The 14,282-nt window shown below is 49.7% G+C and overlaps 1 protein-coding gene across 3 annotated transcripts in view; it reads right to left on the bottom strand.

The window, feature by feature from the left end:
• The window catches only part of TSEN2 (tRNA splicing endonuclease subunit 2), a 40,347-nt gene that overhangs the window by 13,486 nt on the left and 12,579 nt on the right, over positions 1–14,282 (bottom strand). For 2 of the 3 annotated variants that reach the window (XM_082639377.1, XM_082639378.1), the window contains exons 4-6: positions 13,978–14,014; positions 6,592–7,117; positions 5,349–5,426 (exon numbers count right to left, since the gene is read on the bottom strand). In XM_082639377.1, coding sequence (XP_082495503.1) covers positions 5,349–5,426; positions 6,592–7,117; positions 13,978–14,014 — 641 coding nt within the window. The remainder of the gene's footprint in view (positions 1–5,348; positions 5,427–6,591; positions 7,118–13,977; positions 14,015–14,282) is intronic. The other variant, XM_082639379.1, reaches the window with a different exon arrangement.

The raw sequence follows: 14,282 nt of genomic DNA on the forward strand, positions 1-14,282 counted from the left end.
ACTTTCTTTTTCAACATGAGGATGGAAGATGAGATTTCAGGTATCCTGGAGGGCCCTCTGGTGCAGGTAGCAGCAGGAAGGCGGCCCCTGCCCTGAGCCCTCAGGCTTCTGGTCCACCACAGTGGTGCTGATGGCTTGTGTCCTCCCCGCCCAGGGCTCAGGACGCAAGAGTACACAGGCTGTGAAGGTGCAGGGCTTTCAAGCAGCGACAAGGTCCTGCTAAGGAAACACCTTCCTGACCCTCAGGAATTGCCCCAATCCACCCCACCGTCATCCTCTCCTGGCCACCTGATGACATTTCTCTTTACAGCAGGGGTCCTTGAAGTGTGGTCAGTCTGGGGATCCGGGGGTCCCCATGACCCTTGCAGGAACTCTCAAAGTCAAAACCATTTTGTGAGATCAAGGCATTATTGGCCTTGTTCATACTCATTCTCCCCAGAGGCTCCAAGACACGTGACACCACAACAGACTGAGCGCAGCAGCAGATGTGAGAATCCAGGGGACTTCTCTTAAGCCAGACCTTAAAGTCTTTGCGAAAATGAAAAACAATGCCGCTCTTTTCACTGGATTTGTTTTGTTTTGAAAGAATACAGTTATTTTTAATAAAAATATTATTTGTTAATGTATAGTGGGTTTATTATCATTATTTTAAAATGAGATAATAAACACATATTTAAGTTTTCATTTTAATTTATAATTTGGTAAACACTGACAGATATAATTCATGTAAAAATGCTCCTTGGGGTCCTTCAATAATTTTTAAGAGTACAGTGGTTTGAGGACTACTTTATTTATTTATTAAATTTGATTGATTTTTGGCTGTGTTGGGTCTTCGTTGCTGTGCGTGGGCTTTTCTCTAGTTGCGGCGAGAGGGGGTACTCTTCGTTGCGGTGCGCGGGCTTCTCATTGCGGTGGCTTCTCTTGTTGCGGAGCGCGGGCTCTAGGCACGTGGGCTTCAGTAGTTGTGGCTCGCAGGCTCTACAATGCAGGCTCAGTAGTTGTGGTGCACGGGCTTAGTTGCTCCGCGGCATGTGGGATCTTCCCGGACCAGGGCTCGAACCCATGTCCCCTGCATTGGCAGGTGGATTCTTAACCACTGAGCCACCAGGGAAGTCCCTGAGAACTACTTTAGTTCTACCCAGATCCAAATCGAGAGCTTCTCTGAAGATGCAGGTGGTTACCTGCCAGGCCCGCTTCTCTGGGTCCATCGCCCGGATCCTGGCCGCCGCGGCCTCCCGCCTGGACTTCTGCAAAGGCCTCTGTGCTCCGGCCCCGCAGCCCGTCCCCTCGGGCAGCCCGAGCTACCTTCTCAGCACATGAAGGCCCCTGGCTCCCAGGCGTCTCGTGGCACTCGCCCAGCGCTCTCCCTAGATGGTCGCTTCACTTCCGTCCCCGGACACACTGAGCTCACTCCTGCCTTCGTCTTTGTAACTGCTGCTCCCACACCCAGAGTCAAAGGTCACTCCTCAGAGAGCTCCTCCCTGACCACCCAGTTTGCGTGACCCCATCCCGATCGACCTCCTCAGAGCATTTATGTTCGCCTGAAAGCATCTTTCTTAAGTGTGTCTCTCCAGCTAGAATGTAAACTCTGTGAGACAGAAACTCTGCCTGCCGTGCCCTTGACCTAGAAGGGGCTCAGTGCGTGTGCTGAAAGCAGGTGTGGATCCCGCCCACGGTCTGGAGCACGTGGCCAGGCCACCCAGGGCAGGTCTCTCAGCTCCGTTTCCTCAGGGTGGACACTGTCCCGCTTCTCCTTTAGCTACTGGTGACAGCCTGCTGCTTGCTCTCCTGTGGCCCACTACTTACTAACACAACACACTGCTTTTTCAGACGGACACAGATGGTGGCCAAAAGGTGCAACAGAAAAGAAAAGGTGGTTCCTCAAAAAGCCAAGTCCTGGGCTTCCCTGGTGGCACAGTGGTTGAGAGTCCGCCTGCCGATGCAGGGGACACGGGTTCATGCCCCGGTCCGGGAAGATACCACATGCCGCAGAGCGGCTGGGCCCGTGAGCCATGGCCGCTGAGCCTGCACATCCGGAGCCTGTGCTCCACAATGGGAGAGGCCACAACAGTGAGAGGCCCGCGTACCGCAAAAAAAAAAAAAAAAAAAAAGCCAAGTCCTTCTTTTCCTTTCGTTTTCCCTCAACTTTCCCTTCTGGGTTCACAGTGGCAGAACAGGAAGATACTCTGAGATAAGCAGACCTGGGCTGAAATCTCATTAGCTTGGAAGTGTCACTTAAACCCTCCCACCTCATCTAGAAAATGGAGATGATCAAGCCTTCTTAAAGATTTAATGAGGTTAGATTTCAGTGAAGACTTACAAAGACCATGCTGGGAGTTCCCTGGTGGTCCAGTGGTTAGGAGTTGCTTTCACCGCTGTGGCCCAGGTTCAATCCCTGGTCGGGGAACTAAGATCCCACAAACCGCAAGGCACAGCACCCCCCCTCCCCCGATCCCCCAAAAAAGCATTCAAAGCACCTAACTGCTCAATTCATTTCATCTCCCTGCCTTTCTAAACAGACACTGTAGCTGGGAAATGTTCAATCCAGTCCTTGCCTAGGAAGAAATGACCTCCTGCTATCCATCAGAATCTAAGTTCTTCAGAAACTTTCCATTATTAGCAAACAAACATTTTCCTAAGAACTGATGAAACCAAAGCCTCGTTTTTTGTTTTTTTTTGAAGCCTCATTTTTAATTGGCCTAAAATAGCTTTTATGAACCTATGCAAGCTGCTCTTAGCACTTATTATAGATGGGGAGGATCTTAATCCAATGAAGTTGGCTTTGTTTAGAAATTAAGTCATCAGTAGACCGGGGAGGTCTGTGGAGGCTGGAGGCTAGACCCTCGAAATCTCACGGGTGAGTTTTTACTTTCATAGTACTAATAAGATGGACAGATGAGCTTAATGATGGTTTTAATGTCTTGTCACTAAATCCGGTCAGGGCCTGGAGCGTTAAAATGAAAAACAGCTCTCAGAGACAGATCTCTCAGTCAGCTCGGTGTCACCATTCTCAAAACCTAAGAACCGCTTTGAATCACCACAGCAGGGCTGCCCGTGTTCCTGAGGGACATTTATGGAAACATGTCACACTGTACGGGTGGTGCCACCAAACACGGGTGATTCATCCAAGGAAACCTGCCAAAACAGAACTGGGAAGCGGAGCCGGCTTTAACTGCACGCTCCCTGGAAACTTCTGCAACATGTCTCTGGAATGTTCTCAGGAACCGAGCGGCCTCCAAGAACGAGAACCACCTGGTCTCCTGCCTCCCATTACTGTGGCATTTCTTCAGCGGGTGTGTGGGAAGAGGGAGCAGCACAGTCAGTGAAAAGCATCAGCTGGTCACCGCCTGGAGCAGTGAGGCTCAGCCCCCAGCTTCTGACACCGAATTCTCTCCCTCCGCCCGCTGCTGCTGCCCCTACAGCTGAGAGGCTGGCTGCCTCCTGACGGCTCAGCCCTCCAGCCTGCCCTCACCCGGATGCTAGCTCTGGTCCCTGCCACTCCCCTGCACAGCCGCCTGCAGTGCCCCGGTGCCACCAGAACCAGGTCAGACCCCTACTCGTGGACGTGACCTCCGTGAGCTCCCCTCCTGGGCGGCCGCTTCCGGGACCACGCTGCATGCAAGGGCCTGCCATCCCGTGTCCACGTGGCAATCCCCTATTTACCCTGTAACACCTCCAGGTACCACCAACCCTGTAAAGTCTTTCCAGGTGGCTCGCATCCCTTTGGGACCCACCAGTTTCTGTGCCCATCCCACCTTGCACACATCCACTTGACAAATAATTATCAAGCGCCTCACAGATGTCAGACATGGGGTGCAAGAGGAGCAGCACTGGCACAGCCCACACACCACATGGTGCCCATCACACTGAAATGCAATTTTTGGCTATCTTAGGACCAGAGCCACATACTGCTTACCTCTGTACTGTTAGTACTCAGCCCAGTGCCTGGCACATAGGGAGTCCCTGGTAATATTTTTGCTAACACTGATTGCAAAAGGAAGAGTTCCAAGCAGCCACTAAATAGCTTTTACAAGTGACTTAATAATGATGGTAATGACAGAAACAGCAGGCACAATGCTTACTGAGCATCTACGATACACCAGGCACGGTGCTGAAGCCATCACGTGCACTACTTAATTCCAGAACATATTATGAACAAGGTGTTGCATCACCCTCATCTTACAGAGCAGAAATCTGAGGCTCAGAGAAGTCAAGGACCTAGAGGATGGTGTCCCCAGCGTTGTCCAACAGAGTAGCCACGGGTGCCTGCTGAGCGCCTGAAACGTGGCTGGCACAACCGAGAAAATAATTTTTAATCTTGCACAATTTTAATTAAACAGTTACATGCGGCTAGTGGCTACTGTGTTCGACAGTAGACTAAGCTGTCTCATTTGTAAACTGAGGAGATGAAGTAAATAAATCCCAACATCCTTTCCTGCTCTGAGAGCCCGTTCTTTGTACTGCTGGCCTCACTGCAAGGAAGCAAGCACAGCCTAGCAGGTAAAGAGAATACAGAGACACAATCACTTCTCTGTGAACACATCTATGAAACGACCAGCGTGGACACTTTCAACAAGCACTGCCTGAGACCAAAAGATACGCCAAGCACTGAGCTAGATGCTGCAGGAGCCTCCAGACAGGCAGGAGCACCCCTGCACAGCCAAGGACAGGAGACAGAGGAAGGGGCGCTGTCGTCAAATCCGGGTACAGTACAGACATAAGCAAAAAAGGGGGGACTGATGGCCGCGTGAACGCAGGACAGAGGAACCCCAAATCAGACAGAAAATATGAGGCAGATTTAGAAAGCCACTTGCAGCAACTTTTGAGAACGCAGTAAAGGGAACACGTGTTAGTAATTCTGCAGAAGGAAATACCTAGAATCCATTTACGTAATTAGCAGTCACTACATGACTCGGGGCATGCATCGAAGCCTGTGAAAAGCTGGCGAAACTCCATGAATATGCTAAAAACCACTATACACTTTAAATGAATGAATGGTATGGTATGTGCTCTGTGTCTCAATAAACCTGTATGTTTTTTAGAAGCTGCTAAAAATTAGTAACACAATATTTGGACAATCTGAAACCTTGATGTGAAAAGAAGTGCTCAGACAACCCCCTTGAAACCTCTGTGGGATGATACGGGGCAGGCCCGCCCCAAATGGACATCTTAGAATCAATGAAATGAAGGCCGAGGAGTGAAATGCAGGCAGGCCGACTGTGGACTCTCCCTGCGGCGACCTCAGTACTGAACTGCACGCAGAACTGCATTTTGAGGTGGACTCATCTACATGGCATTGCCCAGGCCCAGAGACCGACCGCTGAGAAGATGACATGCTGGGAACATACCTCTTCCAGGCTGAGCTGCAAGTACTCAAAGATCCTAAATGGATTTCTTCTGCATATCAGTCTCTTTTTTGGCGACAACTGAAGAGAAAAATAAAATACATACTGAACAAATGGAGCACTACATGTTACCTGGAGGAGGGTGCATTTTAAAACGAACGTTTTCTTCTAAATTTCCCCGATTCACATTTGTTGGATTAATTCTGTTAAAAAAATTTATGTAGAAAAGTAATTTATTATTTATGTAGAAAAATAAGTTTTCATTTTTCTACTACAGCTGACCCTTGAACAACAAGGGGGCTGGGGTGCTGACTCCGGGCAGTCGAAGGTCTGCATGTAACTCACGGCCGGCCCTGGCCCTCCACGTCTGCGTTCTTTCCTATCTGCAGATTCAACCAACCGCAGGTCGTGCAGCAGTACGGTATTTACTACTGAAAAAAATCCTCTTTCATAAGGGGACCCACAGTGAAACCCAAGTTGTTCAAGGGTCAACTGCATTAACATTTTGACTTAGTTCCTTTCTTTTATCGCCCATGAACTTTTCCTGCAGTTGTGATGGTTTTGTTGGTCAGTTTTATGTGTTGCTTTTTTTCACCCAACTGCACCTCACAAGCATATGCCTATGTTCTTAATGAGACTTCATAAACTCCGCTCTAAAGGCGAGATATTTCTTCAAACGGGTGTTTCTCATGCTATTTAACTATTAGACTGTTTCTCACTTTTAGCTGCTACAGATGATGCTGGGGCAACTATCTTGTAGGTCCCTTAATGAAGCGGATCTAGTTCTGTGCCCCAGCCTCCTCCTGTGAGGGCTGCCCACCTGAGCCCCTGCCCACCGCTACACTCAAGACTGCGTAACTACCGTTGCATTTCTTCTTCTCCCTGGCAAGGGAGAGAATGTTACTGGACCTGCTTTACTTTATATGTTGTTATATATTACAGATATGTTATTTAAATATTTTATATATATATATTCATATATTTTTTTAAGTTAGGCTATTCACAGACTTTAAAGTTTCAGTTGAAACAGCTCTCACAACTACTGAGCCCTTGGGGCTGGGACCCAGGGCTGGCTGGTGCCCTTGGAGGGTCTGCAGTGTGTGTCCTGCACCAGCTCTCACATGCCCCGGGTGCTGAACACGGGCCTGCTACCGGTTCCGAGTAAGGGACGTCCCTGTTGGCCAGCCTCTCCTCTGGGCCAGACACAGATGGCCCTGGAGGAGGTGACCTCTCTCCTTCTACTTACGTCCCCAGCTGGGGCGTCTTCCCTCTCACTCACGTCACACACGACTTCCTCCACCAGCACGTAGTGGTGCTCAGGCCCTCTCTCTCTGGCCGGGACCAGACCCGCTCTTTGGCTGCTGTCCCCAGGTTGAGCGCCAGAGGGCAGGAGGAGAACATCTTGTTTGCCGCAGTGCACGTGGGGCACAGGAGCGGTGACCTCCGCCACGTGTCCACCCGAGCCGTGGGCAGGGATCGGGTCAGGCCCGGAGCCCTGCTGCAGGCGGTCTGATCGCCTGCTGGGATCCTCTAGATCGCGCGACTTTCCTGCAACCCCGTTCATGGCAGAAAGTTTCTCTCTATCTTCTGTGCCTTCCGTTTCGGACACCATTTCAGAGTTCAGCTCATGACACGACTGGACCTCTTCATTCCTTTGCAGACAAAGATGCTGAAGGGGCTTTGTGTAATCCTCAAGGAGTCTACGCACTGTGCTCTCATCCTGGCCTTGTCTTCGCATGAGGTTTGTGGCCCATTCCACGCTACGCTGATACCTGCAAAGTAGAAATTCTGTTAGTAACAACACTTACATTTCAATATTTAAAAGACAGCGGAATGTGTGAAGAAGATGGGAAGGCAGTATGCCAAAATGTCTACAGTTCTTCTCAGTGATGGGCTATAGGTTGTTTTCTTTATACTTTTTTGCATTTTCTAACTGCTCTGCAATAATTATCTACTACTTTTTTTTTTTTTTTTTTTTTTTTTTGCGGTATGCGGGCCTCTCACTGTTGTGGCCTCCCCCGTTGCGGAGCACAGGCTCCGGACGCGCAGGCCCAGCGGCCATGGCTCACGGGCCCAGCCGCTCCGCGGCATATGGGATCCTCCCAGACCGGGGCACGAACCCGTATCCCCTGCATCGGCAGGCGGACTCTCAACCACTGCGCCACCAGGGAGGCCCCTCTACTACTTTTTTAAAAAAAAATTATTTTATTTATCTTTGGCTGTGTTGGGTCTTTGTTGCTGCACGCGGGCTTTCTCTAGTTGTGGCGAGCGGGGGCTACTGTTCATTGCGGTGCGCAGGCTTCTCATCGCGGTGGCTTCTCTTGTTGCGGAGCACAGGCTCTAGGCGTGCGGGCTCAGTAGTTGTGGCGCACGGGCTTAGTTGCTCCGCGGCATGTGGGATCTTCCTGGACCAGGGCTCAAACCCATGTCCCCTGCCTTGGCAGGCGGATTCTTAACCACTGCGCCACCAGGGAAGCCCTATTACTTTTTGTTTTTATTACACAGCTTTATCTCCCAGTTTAACAAAGTGTGAAAATTTATGTAATTTAAAACTGGTGGACCAAATGATTTAGGTGAATTTAAAAGAGAAAATGGCCATCCTTTGTCAGGGTTTGTTTTGCATTATTTTCAATTCTGGTTATCATGTTTTCAGATATGTATCTCAGTCATTAGCAAAAAGTCTTTGTTTAGTATTCGAAAGCAAAATGAGAATTTTAATAAACATTTTTCACAGTACAGTACTTACTAATGTCTCCACCGTGTTTGGAAAGAAATGATTACAGTTACATACACCCAAGCATCGTAATTAAAAATGGCCCTTTTTTCCATAATTTTCAAAGTATATTTTAATGAGAAAATACATGCTTAGTTTCTTAAACTTGAAGGCAACCCCTGAACACTTCCCAAGTTACAAAAAGTTACAGGCAAGACAAAAGGATTCTTCCTATTGAAGCAGCGTCAACATCTGACAAGGCTGCTGGGATGCGTCATGTGACATAAGACGCCACACGTGTGTGGAATCTGATCTGCAAAGGCGAAAGACATTGCAAAACTCGAGCACTTTTCACCTCCACCTACAGCAATCAGTCTGCAAAGCATCGAAGAAGACACGTGGCTTGTGGTAAGACAGATGTCACTTTTCTCTTCACCTTGAGTATCCTGCCTGTGTATGGATGATGGGATACGTCATAGTCTATAAACTGATAATCCCCTGCCTTGGCAGGTGGATTCTCAACCACCGTGCCACCACGGAAGTCCCATTCTGCTGTTTTTAAAAAAGAGATCTGTGGCTGATTAACCCTGATTCATCAGAACAATCTCCAAGCTGTCCGTGCCCTGCTTATCCTACATGGGGATAAGCATGCAGCTGTATATACTGGGGACTGTATCTTAGATGCAAAGATTAAGACCTGGCAAGGCTGCTCTACACCTACAAGGCAGGATGGTGCAGTGATTACACGCGTGGACTCTGGTCCTGCACGTTTTGTGTTCAGCCCTGACTCTATCCCTCACAACTGGGTGACAAAGTCAATGAATTAACTGCTCTGTGCCTGTGTCCCCCCCGCTACGATGGAGACAATAGTACCATTACCTCATAAAGATCACGTTCTGCGCTTCGTTTTGTTGTTTGTTTGCGGTACGCGGGCCTCTCACTGTTGTGGCCTCTCCCGTTGCGGAGCACAGGCTCCGGACGCGCAGGCCGAGCGGCCATGGCTCACGGGCCCAGCCGCTCCGCGGCATGTGGGATCCTCCCAGACCGGGGCACGAACCCGTGTCCCCTGCATCGGCAGGCGGACTCTCAACCACTGCGCCACCAGGGAAGCCCCTATGTGCTCCTTTTTATAATCAGCATAAAACGTAGCTGCCCAGAGAGCAGCAGGATGTCTCCTCTCCTGCATGAAAGGTACAGCCTCTCTCATGCACAGTTAGAAGGACTTTCATATGAGGGAACTAAAAGGATCTATGCTCTTCGTGTCACCTGTAACAATGGCTAAAGCCTTCATGGGTCTATGAATCTCCTGTGTCTGAACACAAATGTTCGTGTCATGTGTATTTTCCTGGGGAAGGGATCCACAACTTTCATCAAATTCCCTGATTTAAAATATGTGAAAGAACCACAGCATTAAAGGTTCAACAGCTCCCACTTCGAGCAGGAGATGTGCAACTGAGAGAGAGAGAGAGTGCGAGCGAGCACATGCACACAGGTCCCTGCTCAGCTTCTTAGCAGCAGAGTGGTCAAGGCAGATGTGAGCTCAAGACCTCACTGTGAGCACGAGGTCCTCGTACCAGCTACATGCCCTCCCCTCCAAGGCTCGGGGATAACTGTACCTGCCTCAGGGGGCGGTGCAAGGATGAAAGGAGATGAGACATGTGAAGTGCTCAGCACATAGTAAGTGTTCAATAAATATTTGTTACTGTATGACTGTGGGATTTTTCAGGGAGACTTGAAAAATAAAATCATTTTGACTCAATACCTATTACATTTAAAAATACAAATGACATTTTAACGGGTGGAAACGTACACCTTAACGAATCGCGCTTTGGGAGCAGGGGCCGCCGTGTGGGTCGACCACTGTACCAGATCTGGGTTCCGGAGCCGGCTCTTCCGTGACTCTGAGCTGAGCCACTCAGCATCTGACACCTTCTGCTCTTCTGCCGAATGCCGGGATCACACCACTTTCCTGCCTCTGATGACCTCAGATGTTTATGGAAGCTTAATGCAACAGCGGCTGCTAAAGCCTGTGGAAGAAAGCCTCTGACTCAGCCTGTGATCGACACACGGCAATGGGGCACAGAGCAGAAGGTGTCCTCTCACTGGCTGGCAATGCCTTAAAAAGTCCTGCTGTGATTAACCCTGAACACTGCTGGAGAAGCAGCAGGAAGAGAAGAGTAAAAAGTAAAAGCTGGAAAACACGAGGGGAGAGCGGGAGGAGGTGGCAGGTGCGATGAGAAGCAGCCAAGGGCCTGGTGCTGCAGAGCCGTGCCGGGGCCCCAAGAACGCCGAGCGGGGCCGTCTGAATACGGCTCAGCTTCTCAGGTGCCTCTGCCCTCAAGCACACCTCTTCCATTTGTAGCAAACATCCTTCTTCACCTCTTACTGACTGAGGCCTATTTATTACTGGAAGTTCACAGCAAAACGGTCTTGAGGCAGGCTGCTTAGGTCCAAGTACTGACCTTGAGCAAGTTAATTCACCTCCTCCGGTGCTCTTTCCTCCCCTGTCCAAGACAGATGATTACAGCACTGACCACCTAGGGGCGATGTGAGGACATGAAAAGCTAATCCACAAGGCTGTTATGAACACAGTGCCTATTACATGGAATACACCCCAGAAATGCTGGCACATACAACCATGGGATGACTGCCCAGGCTCCGGAGTCGTGCTTCCTGGTTCGAGCTCACGAACTCTTGGGCAGCTCTCTGCAGGCTCCCTATGCAAGTGTTGGAAACAACTACACCCACCTCAAAGGTTTCTCCAGAAGACGAGCTGAGAGGATACGGGTAAAACGTGTGGACCGGTAACGGCACTGTTGGAGAATCAGTACCGATTGGCTATGACAACGATGCTGATGCTGATGGCGATACCTCATCATAATATTCATCACAGAAGAGCTCATTTGTCTACTCCTCTTCCCCTCCCGCTGGACTATAAATCCCCAAGAAGAGGACAGAGATCTTTCCTCCTCTTGTATCTCCAGCACCTACCCAGTGCCTGACACATGGGCACCCACAGTAAGTGCTGGTTGGAGAGAGGACCACAAGCGAGGAGGGGGACCGGCACCATCCTCAGGGCTGGTCCTTCAGGACACAACCCTGCAAACTCCAGCCCCCAAGTGCATCCCCTGAGGGTCTGGATGCTCACCTCCAGAAAAGATCACACAGGAGGTTCTCAGCACCCAAGGACGACTACTGTTGGAAAAAGGCCAATTAGAGTGAATCCACTGGAAAGAGGGATCCAAATTTCTGAGGAAATAAACAATTATAACAAGTACTTAAGTTGGAAAATTAACCTCAAGGTATGAAAAAGAGTCCATTTTTCTAATATTTAACAAAATTTAGATTGTGACTGCAAGTTTTATGAACTGATGATGAATCAAGTATTGACGGGGGTGCTGGGGAGGGCATACTTTCCTGACAGAACTGTCAGATGTGCTGAAGTCCTACCTCTTGGCACCTGCAAATGGGACCTCATCTGGAAACAGGTCTTCTCAGATGTCATGAAGTTAAGATGAGGGCAAACTAACTGGGAAAAAAGGGGAATTTGGACACAAACACAGAGACACACAAGGTGGACCACCATGCGACGATGGAGGAAAAGACTGGAGTGATGTGTCTACAAGCCAAGGAGGGCCAAGGACTGCTGGCCACCACGAGAGGCTAAGACGAGGCAGGAAGGACGCTCCCCTAGAGCCTCCTGAGGGAGCACAGCCCCGCTGACACCTTGATTTGGGACCTCTGGCCTCCAGAGCCGTGAGAATAAATTTCTGTTCTCTTAAATTGCCAAGTTTGGGACTTCCCTAGCGGTCCAGTGGTTAAGAATCCACCTGGCAATGCAGGGGATGCCTGCTCGATCCCCGGTCGGGGAACTAAGATCCCACGTACTGTGGGGCAACTGAGACTGCACGCTGCAACTACTGAGCCAGTGCCGCAATTACAGAGCCCACGCGCTCTGGAGCCCACGTGCCACAACTAGAGACAAGCCCACACACCGCAACCAAAGATCCCACCTGCCACAACGAAGACCTGATGCAGCCAAACAAGAACAACAACAACAAATCGCCAAGTCCTCAGGTCCATTCTCAAGGAGGTCTGTGTCTTTATTCCCGTTTTACCCCTAGGTTCCTCATGACATTTTTTTTTAAAATTCCACATATATGTGTTAGCATACGGTATTTGTCTTTCTCTTTCTGACTTACTTCACTCTGTAGGACAGACTCTAGGTCCATCCACCTCATGACAAATAGCTCAGTTTCGTTTCTTTTTATGGCTGAGTCATACTCCATTGTATATACGTGCCACATCTTCTTTATCCATTCATCCGATGATGGACGCTTAGGTTGTTGGATATGGGGAGGGGGAAGCGTAAACTGTGACAAAGCGAAAGAGAGGCATGGACATATATACACGACCAAACGTAAGGTAGATAGATAGTGGGAAGCAGCCGCAGAGCACAGGGAGATCAGCTCGGTGCTTTGTGACCGCCTGGAGGGGTGGGATGGGGAGGGTGGGAGGGAGGGAGATGCATGAGGGAAGGGATGTGGGAACAGATGTATATGTATGACTGATTCACTTTGTTATAAAGCAGAAACTAATAAAAAAAAAATTAAAAAAAAAATCGCCAAGTCTGTGGTACTTTGTTACAGCAGCCCTAGGAAACTGACGCAAGGGTCAACAGAATTCCTGGAATGTTGCACATTCTACAGAGCTTACCGAGGGTTAACCTTCAGATGGGGGGGGGGGGGACAACGGCAGTCCCCCACCCCCCAGAACCTCACATATTTAAACGGGCTTGCTGCCGTGTCATCTGTCCTGCCAGCCCGATTGGGGTGCGGTTCTGAGGGACAGGCTTCTGCTGTTTCTGCATCCTAGTGTTGGCTGCAGCAGCCTGTCTACACTGCAGCCCCCAGTGCAATAAGGGCTCGGCCAGGTCCTCTCAGGCCCTATGCCGTCCCCCAGCCTGTGGCTATGGCCAGAGCAGCCCCTGAGATCTCCCAGGTGCCACTGCCTCTCGGGCACTCCCTGGTCGTGGGGTTTCAGAGCCTGAAAAGGAGCTGTCAGATTCTGCCAGTACGTGCCAGAAGCAAGAGGAAGAACCACTGTAGGCTTGAGCGGTTTCAGAAGGCTTCACGGAAGAGCTGCAACTTGAGCTGTCCCGCAGGGATGACGGGCGTTTAGAATGAGGAACATTTACTCAACAAAATCCTACCAAGGGAGCGCTGGGTGTGGGGCTGCAGAGGGGAACCCGGCATGGTCCCCGCCCTCTGACAACTGACAGTCTAAGTCCAGTGTGTGAGGTATGGCACAGCGACAGGCGCCAAGGCAGATTCTGCGGGGGCAGCGGAGGAAAGGGCGGCGCGGAGACGCTCCAGGAAACTGGCACGTAGGCTGGACGTGCAGGAATAGCCAGCAGCACGCGTGCCTGGTAGGTTAGGGAGGAGTGTTCTGGGAAAGGCGAACAGCATAAACAAAAGCCCAGAGGAAGGAAGGATCATGGCTGTGTGGGTGGTCTGTGTGAGAGCCTCTGGGAAAGCGGCTTTCTCTAGCCCCGCAAGTGTGGAGTGATGAAAGAGGACAGGGCTGTTGACGCCCACACAGTGCAGGAGGCCAGCTCCAAACCTAAGTACCTTAGTGCTGACAGACAATATACGTTACAGGATTAGTGTTCATATTTTGGAAGGAATTTAACTGGCAAACGTTTTGGTTTAGGATTATTTTTAAAAATAAACTTACTTAGTGCAATTCAAATATGATTTGATCCACATTAAGTTCAGACATAATTTTCAAGCACACACCTACTACCACCACACACACACACACAAAAAGGTGTGGACAACCACATCAGAAAAGGCTGCCTGAAAACAGATCGGATTTAAACCATAATTTTGCCCAAGGTCAAAGTCCACCAAGACTTACTTTTTTGACGTGATTACAGGCATATCTGTCTTCATATCTGCAACAACAAAGAAGTGCTATTAGTTTAGACACATTTTCCTTAAGGGGGAAAACACTGACAACCTAGAAATGAAAAAGAATTTCAAGATTCACAAAATCTCACATCCAGAAGGTTGAATGAATCCTGTCCAAGCAGCCAAACAGGTGCTTTATACACCACCACGCCCTGCACCCACGCCCTGGCAGGCACTGCTGACCTGTCAGGGCTCTTGCTGGCCTGAGATGTGACCTCGGAATCCTTCTCAACACTCCAGCTAAGCAGCGAC

Source organism: Mesoplodon mirus (genome assembly GCF_964341445.2).
Source record: "Mesoplodon mirus genome assembly, chromosome: 12".
In the NCBI taxonomy this organism is placed as follows: Eukaryota; Metazoa; Chordata; class Mammalia; order Artiodactyla; family Ziphiidae; genus Mesoplodon; species Mesoplodon mirus.